The sequence below is a fragment of the Falco punctatus genome (genome assembly GCF_963210335.1).
Source record: "Falco punctatus genome assembly, chromosome: 12".
Classification (NCBI taxonomy): Eukaryota; Metazoa; Chordata; class Aves; order Falconiformes; family Falconidae; genus Falco; species Falco punctatus.
Genome location: NC_137592.1, coordinates 2679688 through 2697272, shown reverse-complemented (window position 1 = coordinate 2697272; position 17585 = coordinate 2679688). Strand labels below are relative to the sequence as shown.

The window sequence follows — 17585 nt, the reverse complement described above, 5'->3', positions numbered from 1 at the left end:
AGCCTGGGAATTAAGGCATAGTTCTCACCTAAATCAGTGAAAGAAAGGAAGCACGCTATGAAAGTTAGCGCAGTGCCAACGTATCTAATACCCAGGTATGATAAAGCAGATTTACCTGCTTTCAAGATTATCCTCATGCGTATTTTGTATCCTAAAAGCATATGCATGTATGCACACATGCACACGGAGCCAGCATACATGTATGAATTTTCTATTTTCTTCCTCTCTGTGCAAACGGCTTTTTATATTTAATCACTTCGTAACTACAGTGCAGAATTCTCTTGTACCTTACTTTGCTAAATTACTGAACTGCTGTCCAAGCACAGCGTCAGCCCTTTGTGCATAAAGATTGGCGTATGGCTGGAGCCCTCCACCAGAAACAGATATGGTACCTGTATTCCAGTCCAGAAGCTTAATGTACAGGAATTCAGAGATCGAAAGATCGATCGATACAGGCTTATTTGCTGGCAAGATGCTGGGTTCTCCTGCATACATGTCCAACTCAATATTGCTTAGTCTTGAAAGAATTTAATCAGAGATGTAAAATGACTGCAGCTGTCAGACTTTCCAGAGTAAGGCTGCCAGCAACCGCTCCTATCCTGCTCCCTCTCCAAAGAAGCAAAAAGCCTATTTTTCCAGCTCCACTTGTCCTGCCTGAGCGATGTGTGCCAGATTACAGTTATTCACCAGGATGCAATCACTTTCATGCATCACTCTGTTACTAAGTGATCACAGATACTACCCATGAAGCAGACAAGCGTGCGTGATTCCAGAAAAGTCCTAAGCTACATTCAGCAGTACTTTTTTTCAGCAGTTTTGCTCTATACTCCAGAAGCTACATTAGACCACAGATCTGGTAGCTAATCAGACTACAAAGAATCTGACCTACACCTCCACCACACACTTTGCACACTATTTGTTTTATTCTAAAGAGAGTGAGCAAACCCTGAAACTATGCATAACTGATACGAAAAATCATGTTACCACAGCGATGAGATACAGATGATCTCTGTACCAAATCACATTTTTGATAGGACATCATTGAATACAAGTTGTTCACGCTTACTTGAAAGTTACTTTATGCACCACAGACATACCGTGACACTTTTTTTTGGTCAGTCTACTGATGAACTTGAGAAATAAAAATGCTAAGAACAAAATATAATTTATTGCCTGGTTTTTGCTATTTGCTTTAGAAACGGTTCTCCACCAGCAGCTTTAAAAGCTAACACATTAATCAGCAGTGACAGATGGGCTAAGCTTTTTCTTGTTTTCTGACAAGAGCACAGTGTTCATCAGTAGTTACAGCAAGCACTGCAGGTGACATGCGTAAGTACAGCAGCTTCTCCGCTGCCATGCTCCCTTCCCTTGATGCCCACATGACACAAACACACAGAATGATACTCCTGTTTTTAACACCAGCCTCCTACAGATTCTGGTAAGGCCCTGCAGCTGAGAAGTTGTTGCAGAAGTAAAATCCAGAAGCAAAGCATTGGGTGAGGTCAACGTTTGGAAGAGCTTTTCTTGAAATCATTTAATCAGCTTTTATCTGAGCAAAGTAAGATTTTTCAAAATAAGCCCTTTCATGCTCACCTGACCACGTCTGTATTAGGCCTTCGGCTGCTAAACAAAAACACAGACTAAGAACCAGCACAGCCACACCACTGCTGAGAAGATGCAGCTGCAGTTTCACTGCTATAAGGTTTTTATTTGTTTAGTGCCAAGTGAATTCTTCACATGCCCTTCACACTTGATTTACAAGCATCAACATACTGCTGGGCCCTCTCCCCTTATCCACTTGCTGTTATTAAAATTAGGCTGTTGATTTTTAAGTCCCAGATAGCTCAGTACTGGATATTCATGAAACGTACCTGCAAGAGATTATTCTCAGTATGCTCTTTCAAAGTCAAGGATAAACCATAGGTTTATCTTCTTCAGCTCTAAATCATTGTATTTTGTCCTTTTTTATTGATTTCAGACCCAAAACCTCATTCTGACCACGCAGATTTTTTTGTATCTTTAGTGTGTACTCAGAGGGAAACAGCAGAAACTTTGCTATGAGAGATATACTAGTCAGCAGGGACAAGCAGGTGCACAACACTCAAAGAGTACTACAGGCAGTATCTTACTTTCTGCTTTTTTGGGGGCCTGTTCTGCTGACTTTTTGCACCAGAGCTGTGGGGAGAAATGGCTCAAATACCAAGGCCAAAAGTGCTAACTAGCCCCACATATGGTACTCAGCACTTTCCCATTGCAAGTTTTCTCTGTCTTTTTTTATCCTTAAGAAGCAGCTATTCCACTATATTAAAAAGAAAAAAATTTCAGTAGCGTAACTTCAGTAACAATTTCAATGGTTTTCCCCTTTTGCATCTATGAGAATTTAAGTTACTGGTGTGAATTACAAGCCTGGTTTCAATTTGTGCAATAGGGATGAGTAAGGAAAGCTGCACAGCGAATGCAGTCTCCTTACCTGCGTTCCCCCGTAAGGTTCACAACCACTGTGACATGCAACACTAGCAAGTGTCCCAACATAAGCACAATCATTCAGGTGGAGCTGAAAACAGAATGCACAGCTTCATCTGCCCTGCGCTGAGAAGATACACCTCTTATTTAATAAACTTTGAAACTTTTTAATTCATATGCCAGACAGCTGAGTCACAGACCTTCTGGTCACTTGGGTGAACCCAGAGGACAAAAAAGCAAATACAAATGAGCAGAAAAGCAGGTAACTTTAGCTAAGCGTTTTTTAACACAGAATTAGCTAACTAGAGAAACGGAAAGTTTTGGAGGTGACAATTCTCATGCTACCTGAAAACAGCATCTGAGACAGCAAGCATGGTACATCTGAATGTCACAATCCCAGACTGAACGTGAAAAATTCTGCTGAACAACTGAACTGTTTCTTAAGGCTTTCATAACAGCTCAACGCACCAGGGCGCTGCACAGCAAATCTTGTTAGCTAATGGTCCTTGACAGACGAAATCCAACACTTGAGGATTTGTGAATGAAGTATTTTGCACAAATTTGATATCTTTCTAGCTCCTACAGAGCAGGTAGAATTACCTGGTCTTCCAGCAAGACCTTCCAAAGAACCACAGAGAACAAGGACAGGTGAAAGTTTACTTCCTGCAGTGGGGTGTCTTACTTTACGAAGTAGGGATCAGTTACCTTCTTCTCATATCACTTGCACAGTGAGTTAGCTCAACATGAATGGCAACCAATCTGACTGCATACCCCTTCAAATCTGGATTCTGATTGAAAGCTGAGTTCCCAGACCATTTATTTGTTTTAATCTGAAACAATCCTTCACATTCTGGTCTTCGTGGTATACAGACCGCTTTAGTATTATCACTCACCAGCTGCTGTGATGACAGTAGTGTTTTTCTACTATTATATCATACCTGCTGTAACTGAGCTTTTCTCTCATACGTTGTCTCTTCTGATCACAGACTACTCTGACCACCACCTCATGCTTTGCTGTTTAAATATTTCAACATCTTGATGGATGCCATTACAATTCTTTCTAAAACAGAGTATCAGACTCTGGCTAGAGAACTCACTTCTTGCCTAGTCACTCTCTACCTTTCTTTACCTTAAAGGAGATAAGTCTTATTTCAATTACAGTAAACAAGAATCAACACAAGACGGAAGCTTCACAGAAGAGACACTTCACAACTTGTTGAAGAACGTGGACAGGAGATACTTGCACTAACAGGAAGATTCACAGTGAGTATATAGCCATTAGTCAGGGAGTGTAAAATGCCCACGGCTGTTCTACTTTTGAATGCAACGGGTTGCATCTTATAGATAGGGAATAAAGAACCACTGCCTGGTCTGTTCATTTGGAAACCTTTCATACTAGGACAAGAAGATACTGACGCATGTGCATTGCGGAGTGCAACACATTGATAGTCTTTTGATATATCTTGTCACTTCAATGAAAGGCAGGCATACTGAAAGAGCTGGACATCCACAGGCAGCCTTCAGGTACAACTAACCTAGGACCCTGGGAAAGAAAAATGCTGTTGCCAGGAGGCCTCAGCAAAGAAAAATGCTGTTGTCAGAAGATAGCCAATCCTGGAGATGTGGGAAGAAGCTCGTGCCCACAAAGAGCCAGTGCCCATCTAAGTCAGACTGGAGTGTTATTCAGTAAATCTGGGCCCTGCAGGTGGTACACAACTCCTTCTGCTCCAGCGTGCAGTGAAATACCGGGAGAGAGCAGTGCTGCAACAGAAAGTCAAATTTGTGGGGATTAGAGCCTAGAAGAGCCTCCTGGTATCACCCGATGTGGCTTTGTGTGCATTACCAGCCACAGGCATTTTCACACAGTGATTATCGTGTCTGATCCTGTGACAAGCAGCTGAATTAGAGTACACCTTTCCAGAAAGAGCCTGTCTCGATTTAAAGAGTACGATGGCTGAGATTATTGCTCTCTCAGCTCCAGGCTGCAGCTGTTAAAAAACTGCAAGTGCCTTTCTGGAGAGATGCAAGGAAAGATTGCCCACCAGACAGCATATCCAAAAACATACATTGAAAGGTGCCAGGAGTACCATGGCTCAGCCTTTAACTATAACCTTTGATCTGCAATACAAACAAACCTCTCTTAATTCCTGTCTCCCTGCATGATGATTAGGCTCTCAAGCAGTGCGGCAGCAGTGCAGTACGCTAAGCCAAGTTTTGGCAGCACACAGCATTCTCAACACTAACAGAGAATTACAGATATGAAATATATCAAATTAAAATAACTGAGTAATGCTTATTAAGAACAAAAAATAAATACTCTGGGAAAATGTTTAAATATGCCTCTGAATTGAATCTTCAGCAAAATTATGTGATTTGACATCAGTATTTGTTTTAGGCTATCTAAATAATTCAAGTACTTTCCTTACATTACTTCTCCTTGAAATAAGAGTTTCGTGTTTATTATTCATTACTCAGGTGGGGACCTCTGCTTGCCATAAAACTAAGTGGAACAACCAACTGCAACAAAGGCTAGATCTTGGACCCAAACGCTGCTAATGAGATTTGTATTAAAAGCACTGCCCACCCAAGGAATAGAATATAACCTGCAACCACTAACGTGGCAGGAGTAAAATAGAGTTTCTTCCTCAAACAAGATCAAACTGTAAGAGAACCCAAGTCAAGATTCTTCTTGTGTACCACCAATCTATCACTAGGCTGCTCCCGACCCCACTTAGCACAGCCCCATTACAGGTCAGGCATTTCATCAGTAATTTCAAATGCACACTGTGATGAGAACTGCTGTAATTAGAAGTCTTCTAAAGATAGAAAAATTTAACACACATCTTTCCATGGGCAGTTCCATTAAGTCAATAAGATTACTATCCTCAGTAGGAGATATGTGATCTGCTCTCTGCCCACCTGCGTGAACTACTTTATTTCCCTGTTGCTCAGCTCCAAACCTGATCCTGCCCTGTGCCTGACATGTAAAAGTTTCTGCATCTAATACGCCCCCATGGCCGGCACCAAGAGGCCAAAGGGCACTCTGCGCTCTGGAATCAGTCTCATCAGAATCACAAATGAAACAGATGATACCTCTGTCTCAGTATGGTTAATTTAACAAACCTGCTTCAACACATGATAAGGTGTTGGGTTTAAAACTGTCCTTGTATCTAAAATTTCACTAGCAGAAAATTCAGTACATTTTGAGCTGGTTTCCATGCTTATAGTATGTCCCACGTTACTGAGGCATTTTGTTCAGAGGTCAGGAATGTGGGCATGCTACCATAAGAGTCAGGAAATCATTTACAGAGCGCATAAAAATTTCTTTGCAGGGCAATGCCTCAGAGCTGAGAGGACATGACATAATCTCTTTGCTGCATAAACAAATCTGGTTAATGTACAGCCTTTAATATGCAATAATCAAATGTTAAAAAAAAAAAAAAGGCCCAATCAAATTTAATTTCTCTGCCAATGAGAGTGTAATTCAGCAGAAGACAGCAAGTATTTCAGAAGCTCTGCTTCCTCAGGAAAATTTGCAGTTTCAGCATTATTTACTAAATGACAGCTATACCTACTACATTCCTCCATTTCAGGACAAGTGAGATGTTCTGAACACCTCCAAACGAAGATACTTTGAAGCCTGTCACAGAAACCCAATCAAAACAATTTAAGATTCAGCCAAACAGATTAATATCTGATGAGACTGATGAGGTGAGAAACTGAGTCAGTACAAACTTCTAGGTAATAAAAAAAAGTGCTTGGATTAAATCTCTTCTGTCCTGGATTAAATCTCTTCTGTCCTGTGCTTACAGTGAAGAAGTCTTAACAGCAAACCTGAACAGCCAAGTGTTTGCAAAACGTCAGATATGAACACATCCTGCAAAGCAACATGAGACCATCATGTCCCACTAATGTCAGTGGACAAAACAATCTCAAAACTTGTTCAGGCAAGCTGCACTTGACCTCAGAAGAATTTCCAGCTCTCGTTTACTGACAAGGCACAGGCACTGAAGACAGTGTCCGTACTGTCACATACATACGGCATCAGAGTTTCGCTCATGTGGTCAGTGCTTACCAGCTAGGGCCTTGATGCGGGATCGTTCAAAGAGTCGAGCAGAACTATTTTCATTGTCCCAGTCATCGACATCCCAGCGGTTGTTGACATCGCTGTACTGCTGTTGGATTTCAATATTGTCATAATCTGTTGCTACTGTTGTTGTCATCCTGAGTCTTCTTAACCTATTCTCACCATCAGATTCTTCTTAAAAACCTCTGTAAAAGAAAAAAAACACATAATAATTTAGATAATATACGTATATTGAAACGAAGTGGTAAAATTCAAGCTCAAGACTTCTGGTTTCAAAAACCAATGACTTTTACTTGAAGCCCGGGCACAAGCTCAAGAACAGGTTAGATACCAACCAGTCCTTCAGAAAGCAACTGAATGCTCAAAGTCCTCTTAAAAAGCGAAGCGTCTCACAAAAGCAAGATTTCAAGCCAGCAGCTTTGCTGCATACACATATCCCGAATTGTCATGTCCAGCTCTGCACAAAGCGGAACACATATGAAACGTGCAGTTAAATACTTTCACCACCGTTATTTTCAAAATCAGCCAGTCAGCTTTACAAATCTGTGAATGTAGGCTAAACCATATGGAGCCGTGGATAACTCGGCTACGAAAAACCTGAAGTGCGAAGAAGACCTCAACACCTTTACAAAACGGTGTAAATTCTGATGAAAAAAATGCAAATGCTTAAAAAGTCACATAAGCTTTTGACCAGCAGAAGCCTTTTAACATGTATCTGAAGAAACATTTCTTTCTTCACATGCAAATGCTGACTTTGTGAGCCACCCTGGGAATTTAGTTATGAACTAACCCAGATAAAAACAACTATCTGAGGCATCGCTTTGAACTCTCCCTCGCAACAAAATGGTAGCCCACCAACGCAACTCTTTACACGAGGTTCTCCTCTTTCAGGCAGCCGGATACTGTTAGCATATTCATACCACTTTCTGATTGGAATTTGCATGTACTTATCGGCACTAAATATAAAAGAGCCGAACACCTCCTCTGAGGGAAGAGGAGGGAGGTTATAGACGGCGGCTGCACCGCAGGCCCTGAAGCGAGGGGCACAGCGGCGGGTGCAGCGCCGCCCCCAGCCCGTCCCTCAGCGCCCGCGCTCACACCGGCCCCCACAGCAAACACACGGGCCGCCTTCACAGAAATGTGGTAGTTATTAAAACAATGCGGTTCAATGTTTGGGGAAGGGGGCACGGCCAGGTTCTAGTAGCGGCGGTCACATGACAGGAAGACTCGGGAGCGTGCGTGAGAAAGGTCTCCGGCCGTGTGGCTCCACCTGTGTGCCGGCTCCCGCCGCGGCTCCTGCGCGCCCCCCGCCGCCGCGCCGTGCCACAGGCAGGCAGCCCCGGGGCGCCGGCCGGGCGCTCCCTCACGGACGTCGGCGGCTCCCGCTCCCGCTCCCCCAGCGAGCCGGTGCATCCCCCGCCGCGGCCGAGCCGGCAGCGCCCAGCTCACCTGCCCCCGCCGCCGCGGCCAGCGGGGAGCGCCCAGCCCGCCAGCGGGCCCGCCTCAGGCGGCCACCTGGTGCCACCTGCCGGCGCCGGGCAGCAGGGCCGCCCCCTCGGCCCCGCCGCCCCCTCGGCCCCGCCGCCCCCTCGGCCCCGCCAACGGGAGGCTGCGGCGGCCCTGCCGAGCCACCCTGCGGCCGACACGGCGCCAGCTCACGGGGGAAAACTGGCCTAGGCGCCACCACTGCTCCCGCACTTCAGAGGCATTAACTTCCCAGAGGGGCCTATGATAAAAAGGCTGGGTTGACACGACACCCTCCTGTTCCCCACCGCAGATGAGATTTCTCATCTATCTCCTTCAAAAATAATCCCTCCGTTTCACACTGAAACAGAAAACGGGCTGCACTCGAGGCTCTTACATAAGACACTGCTGCCGAAGCCTGTTTGCGAGCGATTCAACCTTCACAAAAGGTGGGAAGAAATCGCTTTAGCTATGGTAAGCTGCCAACAGACTGAAAGAACACGAAGCAAACTTGCTCTGGGAAAAGCCTTTTGAATGACCCTCCTTTGCTGCAGCCGCCTGGGCTGGCGCTTTCCAGCAGGGAGCCCGGGCGAGGGACAGGCCCTTCCTCTGCCGGCCGCGTTCTGCCGCTGTTGACAGACAAAAGGATGGCGCCCAGGCCAGGACAGGATTAAGTCCCACTCGAAGCCTTTCTGCACAGCATTCACCAGCTGATCCCCATCTAGTATCAAGCTTAGCCAAAAACCTCCCATTGATTCCTGTACACAGGCCGAAATCAGGGTTAATTCCAATTAAATCCGTGGAGCAGCTGTGGTATAAACAACGTGTGGAATCAGACTGTTCTGCAGCATCAGTTTCAACCTTTTCAGCTCTCAGTATTCATCAGTGCCCAATGAGGAGATGATGTGCCACTGCAAGAGCAGCAGTTCAAACCATAAAAATTAAAGCAGTCACCCTAAACCCAGGATGCTGCATCATGTTAATTTAGTATAGACACTACAAGCCATCGATTCCATTTATTTCTGTATCATCTGTGTTTAGATGCACACGTAACTGCATCAGGATCAATTTCAACTATAACTTGTGCTTTATCTCTTCTTTTACCCTTCCTGAGCATCACACAAGCAAAAATCTATCCCACATAAAGCTTAATTGAGCATTAAATGGGCCTGTTATCCCACACCTATAGGGCTAGAAAACTTACATACTTGTTCTGATTCTGTAGAGACACTGAAAATAAAAGCACTGTCTCTTTCACTGGCTGACATCAAGGTCCCTTTTCTGGGATGCAGCTCAATGACACAGGAACAGCAGAGAGAGGTAGCAGACACACACTGCAGTGATAAAAATAAGTACCTTGCAGCAAAGCACTTCTGTGGGGAGGTGAGGATAACAGAGCTGAATTCTAACTGAAATAAGCTGCCCTGCCTTCTTCCAAAGAAAGACCCAGCTACATAATGTGCAACCACCACGCTAAGCCTCTGCTCTGCTGAAAAACAATTTCTCTTAAGACTCCTGCTGCAGCTCTGACCCAGCACAACCCCCTGGAGCCTCCAAGAACAGAGAGGGAAGATAAACACAAGCTCTATCAGAAACCTCCAGTATTCATACTACAGCAATGAGGTGGAGGTCCTGCGGATGGGCTCAGCTACAACAGCAAATCTTATTTCTACGTTACGGATGCCCCTATTTGACAAACAGAAACACCAGTGCCATCTGCAACTGCCCAGAGAGTAATGGGGAAAAATGGTTCAGAATTTTTCTGGAGCTTTTCACTATTAATGACCTCAAGCGTAATCTGTCATCCATAAAATTAGCCCTACATTGAAAGACATACGCTGAAAAAATTCTGCGTGTGTATATACACATACATGTAACATATGTATATTTACATATTTACCTTAAGCCTGACATGTTACTTGCATAATTGCTGCTCAAGATGCAGCATAATTTTATCTGGTCAGACCTCCACTGCAGGATGATTTCAACAAGTACTTTGTGAGTACACATTTGTTTTATTGACTGTGTAGTCAGCACAAAGCAGGAGCCAGTTGTATTGTGTGCCATTAGCTTACTGCAGCACTCTCCACTCATGCGCAAAGCACCCACTAACACCCTTGCAAGAAATCACTATAGAGTATGTAGCCCAAGCAGAAAGCACAGGGTCAGAAGACAGCCTGTGCTCCAGCAGGAACAACCTTTGTAATTTAAACATCCTGGCCTGGCTTTAAGCTGAAAAACCAATCTAATAAAGGAACAATGTTTTCTGTGGAGAGCCAAATGTAACATGAATTTCAGCTGTCATCCTGAGCAGTCTTAATACAGAGGACTCCAAGCCAACCCATTCTCAGGAATTTGATAAACATAAGCACACCAATAACAAGAAAGCATACCATTTTAGAAACGGCAGGTCCCAATGTCATTAGCATTCGCAATTCAGGCACAGGCTCTACGTTACGGGACCTTTATATAGGGCTTAAATATAAAGAACAGGCGTTCAGACTTCTCAGCTAGTCCACATCCCTCTTACATGCAGCACTGGGTGCACCTGGGCCCTGGTAGCCGGCAACTACAGGGATAAGCAACAACACAGGTGAACTAATAAATAGCATGTAACTGCTTCAAGTCCCCAAGGCAGCACAGACCCACCACAATGGGGAAAGAAAGGTTTTGTAAATTTGAAAACTTCTGTCTTGATTGATAAAATGTAACACACTACTGCCTTCTGCAGCTGATAGAACGCTAGAAGACCTCATGAGACTAAAGAGATCAAACCATTTCATTTCAAAGCATTCTTTAAAATATATTGCGTAATTTGAGGGTGGGTGGTGTTTGGCATTATCTTCCAAAAGAAGAAATGGCTCAAAGAAAGAATCAGCTACCAGGAACAGCATTTTCTCAGATGATTTTCAAAGGCAATATCCAGAGGTCAGACCTTTTGTATTTACTTTCATAAATAAACCAGATTCTGGTCTGTTTGTTTCTTAGATAATAGAAAATAAACAGTTTTATTCAGACGATTTGAAGAATGAATTCATTTAAAAAAAATTCATTGGCTACTCTTAAACGCAATAATGTAATTCACTAAACAGACTGAAACTATAATCACTAAAATTCTGCCATAACCACACATCTGGAATTACTTCCTAATTGTTACGTTTATCTTTAAAGTAAACATTATTTTTTCAAGAGTCACTATTCTTCCATGAAGCATTCTAAGCTGCAATTGGTTTCATGTTACTCTTATTATCTAAGCATTGTCAAGAGGTTTTTATGGTGTTATGATTGAAGAAAATGTATTTTGAACAGCAATCCCCAAATGGTCTCATTTCTTATGTAAATAGACTATTCCCTGGCTAACGCACAGTTCAACCTATTGCCATTTTTCTGACAGTTAAGATAAATTGTATATGACTGAATGGCTGAGAGGACAGAAAATGGGACACAGACACTTCCATCTCTGGGTTACTAGACCACACGGGTCCAGAGACAAGTACAAACACAACCACTGTAAGAAAGGGAATGGTTTCTCTCCATTTCCTACATATGAGACATGTACATCAAAGAAACCAAAATTACAAACCGCCTCCTTTCTGGTAGCTCTCTCAGAAACCAAGGCTGAACAAGCACAGAAATAAATTCAATTACCCTTTCTGCGGGACTTCCACCTCCAGATACTTTCACTCCTAGCGTGTACTGCTTCTTTCCTACTGATGACTTGGACCAGGGTAATGAGTCCAGCTCTTTAGCAACGAATTCACTTCAGAGTAATTATTATTACTAAAAGGAGGAAAATCTAGTTACAATGTAACCAAACCGTGCTCATTCTGAGCAATATTCAGTTCCCTCCTAACAGCAGCACAACAGACATTTTTAACATTTTTTAACAGACATTTTTTAAAATGTCGCTTTAAACTCATATTTAAACTGGAGAACGGAAATTCTTCTAAGCTCCCAGCATCCCGCCACATCTTGTCTCCCCATCAGGGTAAGTTTCTCACTTTAGCTTCCACAGAAAGGAAACCAGCCCAACCACAAGTCGATAGGGGCACCTTTAAAGAAACTCTAGACTGTATGCAAAATGACACACATATTCAAACACACCTAAAAATCAAATTCTGCAAGTATTTAAAAAATACTAGTTAGAAACTCAGAGCTCTACATAACACCTGAACTGAAAAATAGAAGTCCTGAGCACAGAGCTTAGAAAGACAGGAAAACTTAACGTGAAGCCTCAGAAGCTGCTTTCCAGCCTGTCCCCAGGCTCAGCCCAGGGCCCATTGCTTCATGCTGTACGAACCCCGACACGCTTTTCAGAGGCAGAAGCTTCCCCTGTCCTCACAGGGCAGCGTGGGCAACACAATCGCTGACATTTTGTCTTGCTTCAGCTGCTAAAACAATTGTAAAATAATAAAGGTACTAATACAGCAAAGCTTTAACTCCCTGGAACTCCAACATCCTTTCTCTTGCATGCAAGGTCTGGCCCCCCACCACATCTTTCCTTCGAGAAGCAGAATCACACTTTCTGCATTTTCCAGCCCAAGAGTACTCCACGTGTTTTGTCTGTTTTCCTGTTTGCTTCCTGAGTCAATCCACTTTCTGGTGCCAGCTCCTCTGGCTGTCCATGCTCAGGATGTGGAGGCTGAGAGCTGAAAGCACCCTGAAAGGTCATAAGAAAAGGGCGGACAGGCTGTGCTACCAGGGAGTCAAACGCCACAATCAGCATGTAGGGCACAGATGCTTCAGGAATGCACAAGCGAAGCGAGACTGAAGCCTCTTTATTCCCAATACAGGCTGGAAAAGTGTGCAAAGGTCATTAAGATCATGCTGCCTGTCCTTCATGAGCAAGGTCTACTTCCCACAGTTCGGATAACCCATCATTTGAAAGCCAGCAACCAGGGAGTTAAGAGTGGTTTACAGGCTCTTATTTTTCTTCTGAGGTCCCCAGGATATCATGCTCTAGCTGGGAGACTGGTACATATTACATAAGCACTGAAACAACTTCAAAAAGTGTTTGCACTCTTCACTGTAAACAAAAATACAACTCACTGTACTGGAAACCCAAGTGTTTTTACAGCAGGGGTGACCGCTGAACACCCGTGACCAACATGTGCAATGCACAGGACAAAGATTGAAACTGGTTCAGCAAATGCAGTGCTTATAACTAAGCACCCAGCATCCCAGCCAAGAGCACAGAGGAACTAATAACAACTGGGAAAAAAAAAGTTATTTAGTAAACCTGAACCACATCTCTGCCTCAAACTTTTCAGTTCCAGCAAGGATCATTAAAACCTTCTAGACTGATTCTCTGCACATTTAAAGCTACAAAATGTCATCCAGTTTCTCATCCATTACCCAGCAAATCTGGATTCCAGCATTTTTTCCTGAAGACTCTAGAGAAAATTAATTGACACGTAGGGTCCAAATTTGTCCTCTGTCATCAGAGGTAGTTTCCACTGAGCTGAGGATGCTACCCATAAAGTGTCAACATTATTTGAAAAGCTTCCTAAAACCAGAAAGGGGGTGGAGGGCTTCATATTTGTTTCATCCGAATCAGACACGTAATAGGAGTTGTGGGGTGAGACTCTCTAGGTTCTTGTAATTCCCTGTGGAGTGTCCCAGATTGGATATTGCCTCTGAACCGTCCGTCCTCTAGAGAACCCCATGCCCCTCCACCAACTACGTGCAAACCATGAAAAGACTAAGCCACAAAAAAACCTGAGACATTTTAGGTAAGAAGTGGTGGGGTTTTGAAACAAGTTAATAAAGAGGAGTACAAAAATCAAGCAGAACTGAACGTTACCACACATAACACTTAAGGGTGGAGTAAGCACCAGATCCCTTCTGGGACTGCCCTTCCTTTTCCCCTCATCATCTGAAGAATGTAAAACACATTTTGTCAAGCTGCTGAGGGAGGTGGGGAGGGCTCTGGTAATCAGCCATCAGCATGCTTCTAGCCAGCAATGTTCTTCCATCTCTGCTGAAAGGGAAAGTCTACGGGGATCCAGAGACTGGATGGTGGCACAGTCTGCACTGAGTTACACAGAGAGGCACGCAACACGCATGAGGATTGTGTTAATAAAACGCCACATACTGTGAATGCTAGTACCAGGCTTAAAGAATACCACCTCCTTACTCAGTTCTTAAGCAAAACACAGAGTACTCTTTCCTCATGGACTCATGGTTCTCCTTCAATGATCACTGCTGGGCAAGGTTTACACAAGCTCAGTCAGGGCTAAAGGCAGTTGAGTTTTGTGAGAGTAAGGATCAGCCCAAGTAAGTACATCACGAGCTAGTCCATGGCTGCTCAAGTGAGACCCATAGATTGAATACAGCTTCACTCCATCTCACAAGCCACCTCTACATCCAGCGTGGCCAAAGGAGATGTGACTCGGCACCCAAAACCTCTTGTCTGGTGGAACATCAACTGGGCATTTTCTAAAACCCGTCATCCTATTTTCTGCTTATAATTAAGTCAATAAAGAAACTCCTACAGATTTCAACTTGTGCAGCTCTCAGTCAATTGCTTTTAAAAACCATTTTCATCACCCTCAGAGTCTTTCCTCAGTCAGTTAAAGGCAGCCTGTTGAACTATCTGGGAGTGTCCTGCTATGCAAACGGCTTAGCTGGAAAAAACCTGGGGGGCCAGCTCATCAGCTGTGCTCTATGGTTTCTCTCCCCACCTCCATTCCTGCATCTATCACTCCTTAACTTCCACATCCCAGTTAACAGATCTCCCACCCACTTTCAGAAAAAGCTGTATTTCTGCGTAGGGTAACCATCCAGAAGGTACCTTTTGCAAAGCCTAGGCCCCATGAAAATATTCAAGTGCCAATTTGTAAGTTTTAAATAAATATGCCAAATCCACTGTTCTAACTTTGCAGACATGTTCTGGTGCTTGGCCATCCAAAAGCAAATGCAGCTGGTCTCTTCAAAACTGAAAAGTGACAAATGAGCAGCAAAATCAGGGACTATATTTTGGACAGTGACTGGAGCAGCAACCTGAATGTTGTTAGGGCTTTACAAGACAAGTAATACGTGCTTGTGCGCCTGTGCGCCCTGATCTGTGGGGTCATCTGTAAGGAACAGTTGGCATGCCAATACTTTTTCTGAGGAATAGGATTGTCAGCGAGCCAAGAGCCCTTCAATTTTACAGCCCATGTACTTACTTCACTATAAAACACTTACAGAGAAAAATTTGACCATGGAATTGCCTGAATTTTTTGATAACTGAACTAACATAACAGGAAAAACCTGCTGATAGCAATAAATTAATATAAAGTGATTAAAAATATGAGTAGGCCGGATTAACAATATGTTCACCATATATAATCCAAAGGGTTATCATAGTTGTAAGTTGAATGAAATCAACAAGAAGAAATCAACTGCAGTTGAAATCAAAAAGGCTCCAGGTCAGCTCAGTCCCTTCTGGAATTACAAGAAGGACCTTGCTTACGTAGGCTCTCACTGTCAAGATAACATTTATTCTGATACACATTTTAGCTCTAGCACAATTCAAAGGTTTCATTGTTTACAACAGAAGAGGCAGAGAAGTGAAAAGATGGCTGTTTCCGTATTATGAATGGACGCCTACCCCGGCAGATTTTATGAGATATGGCATGTAGATAGGATCTTGTTTCAAAGAAGCATTCAGATTTCAAACAACCTTGTAAAGTCTCTGCATTTGAGCCTTCTCAATTCTGATCACGGAGCAAGGCAAAGGTGTGCATTCCAAACATCTCTAAAAAGTCCAACTGAAAGTACTCGTGGATGAGTATGTTGGGTCTTCAAGCTGGTGAAGGATACCTGGGACATCTTTTCCTCATGGTCTGGCAGGAAGGAAAGCTGACATATTTCAATAATTATCAGCAGGCTTCCAAAGCAACTACTAAAAAAATTCCTTCCATAGTCACTGAGAATTTAAAGGACAATATTTAGTATTACCGTGTTCTAGGGGCTATCTGTCGGTTGACCTTCACCAAAAGAACGTGAAAATGTAGGGCAATTGTCTACAGCGGTATTTACCTTTTTCTTCAGTGGAACAAAACAGAAAGTCTTTTCTACTCTTTTTCAAGTGCTCATGCAGAGCAGAGTTCCAATAAAACCCAGCTACCCTCAGAAAGGAGCCTGCCATTTTCTGGTCTCTACTCTCGCATGACCCAGCTTCCGAGAAACAGAGCACTGAGCTTTGGAAACCAGCTGTGTGTCAGTGGAGGCCTGAAAACAGAGACGCGCCCGCTGCCTGAAGCCTCTCAGAGATTTGATTCTTCTTTGGATGAAGGCATCACTGTCTGTGCTCGGAGAACAGCAGAAAAACCTTAATCCCTTGACCTTAGCCATAACCCTAACTCGGCAGGAAGTCCCAGGCAACCTGAATGCCCTCAGCAACCAGCACTGGTTATTTTGACAGTGCTCCAGAACTGGTGCTCCAGCAAGCTGGCAGTGCCAGGCGGTGTCCAGCCCATCGCAGACAGCTGAGAGCCACCATGGAAACAGCCCTGGCTGAAGTACCTAGCTAGCCTGTAACCTACAGTGGAATATTCCTTAGGAAAAAGTGTGCAACTCAAAAACCTCCTGATCATTCAACGAGCGCTGTGGCTGCCTGTGTGTGACCATGTAATTTATGGATAGATACAAGTTTACATCCGTTATATTAATTCAAATGAAGAGAGCTACAGCCAAGCTTCTGGGGATGGAAGAGGGACTAGAGATGTTGCACAACATGTCTTCTTCAATCATAAAGCTGGAGCCGGAGGTTTCTGCCTCGCTCCTCTCTCCTACCAAGAGGGGCTCGTACAGAAGCAACGGCCTTGTATTACATTTGCAACGAGAGGACGAGCATACTCCTCCTCCCGTGGTATCTCTCCGGGAAGCTGAGATGCAATAGCTCTGACCTCCTTACAGGAGGAGGGCTGCCAAGTAAACAGGCCCGAGGATTCAGCCAGCCAGCTGCTGTCTCTCTTGCACTTCTATTTTCCCTCTCCATTTCCACACCCCACCCTTCCTAACCTTATTAATATATCTTCCAACTTCTTTGACAGTTAATAAATGCGCATATGCGACTTTGTGACTGAAACCACTGGAGGTCAGGGGCATGGACCAAAGATACAGCCTGTACAGAGAATACAAAATGCTCTTTTCCAGTGCTGCTGCCCAGCTACTGGAATGCTGAAGTAAAAAGCACAGAATAAAAAAGGGGTGCAGCAAAGAATTACTTTTTGACCTAAGCAACACTTCAAGCACTGAGACCTTTGATGAACTCGAGCAAAACGAGAATGCGACAGGCTCTAACAGCTACTTCAAGCGAGATAAAGACAGACGTCTGTAGGCCCAGGCTGCCACGCTCTAAGGGGTTTGGATGTACATCCAGGCTTACTTGCTGGGGAGAAACAGGGTAACATGCAGGTCCCAGCCCTGCCCAGCCCAGGCAACATACGTTCTACCTGCAGATGAGTAGGAGTGAACCAGAGCCTCTGCCCAGGCTCTGCACCATTTGCCCTCCCCTGGATCCCCGTGAGCTCCCAGTTTTCCTTCCCACAGGGAGGAGGAGGACACAACGCCCACCCGGGTC

The 17585-nt window shown here is 44.0% G+C and overlaps 1 protein-coding gene across 3 annotated transcripts in view; it reads right to left on the bottom strand.

Annotated features, from left to right (window-relative positions):
- The window catches only part of SPTBN1 (spectrin beta, non-erythrocytic 1), a 135958-nt gene that overhangs the window by 86939 nt on the left and 31434 nt on the right, over window positions 1-17585 (bottom strand). For all 3 annotated transcript variants that reach the window (XM_080408355.1, XM_080408354.1, XM_080408353.1), the window contains exon 2: window positions 6539-6735. In XM_080408355.1, coding sequence (XP_080264481.1) covers window positions 6539-6686 — 148 coding nt within the window. In that variant the 5' untranslated portion in view covers window positions 6687-6735. The remainder of the gene's footprint in view (window positions 1-6538; window positions 6736-17585) is intronic.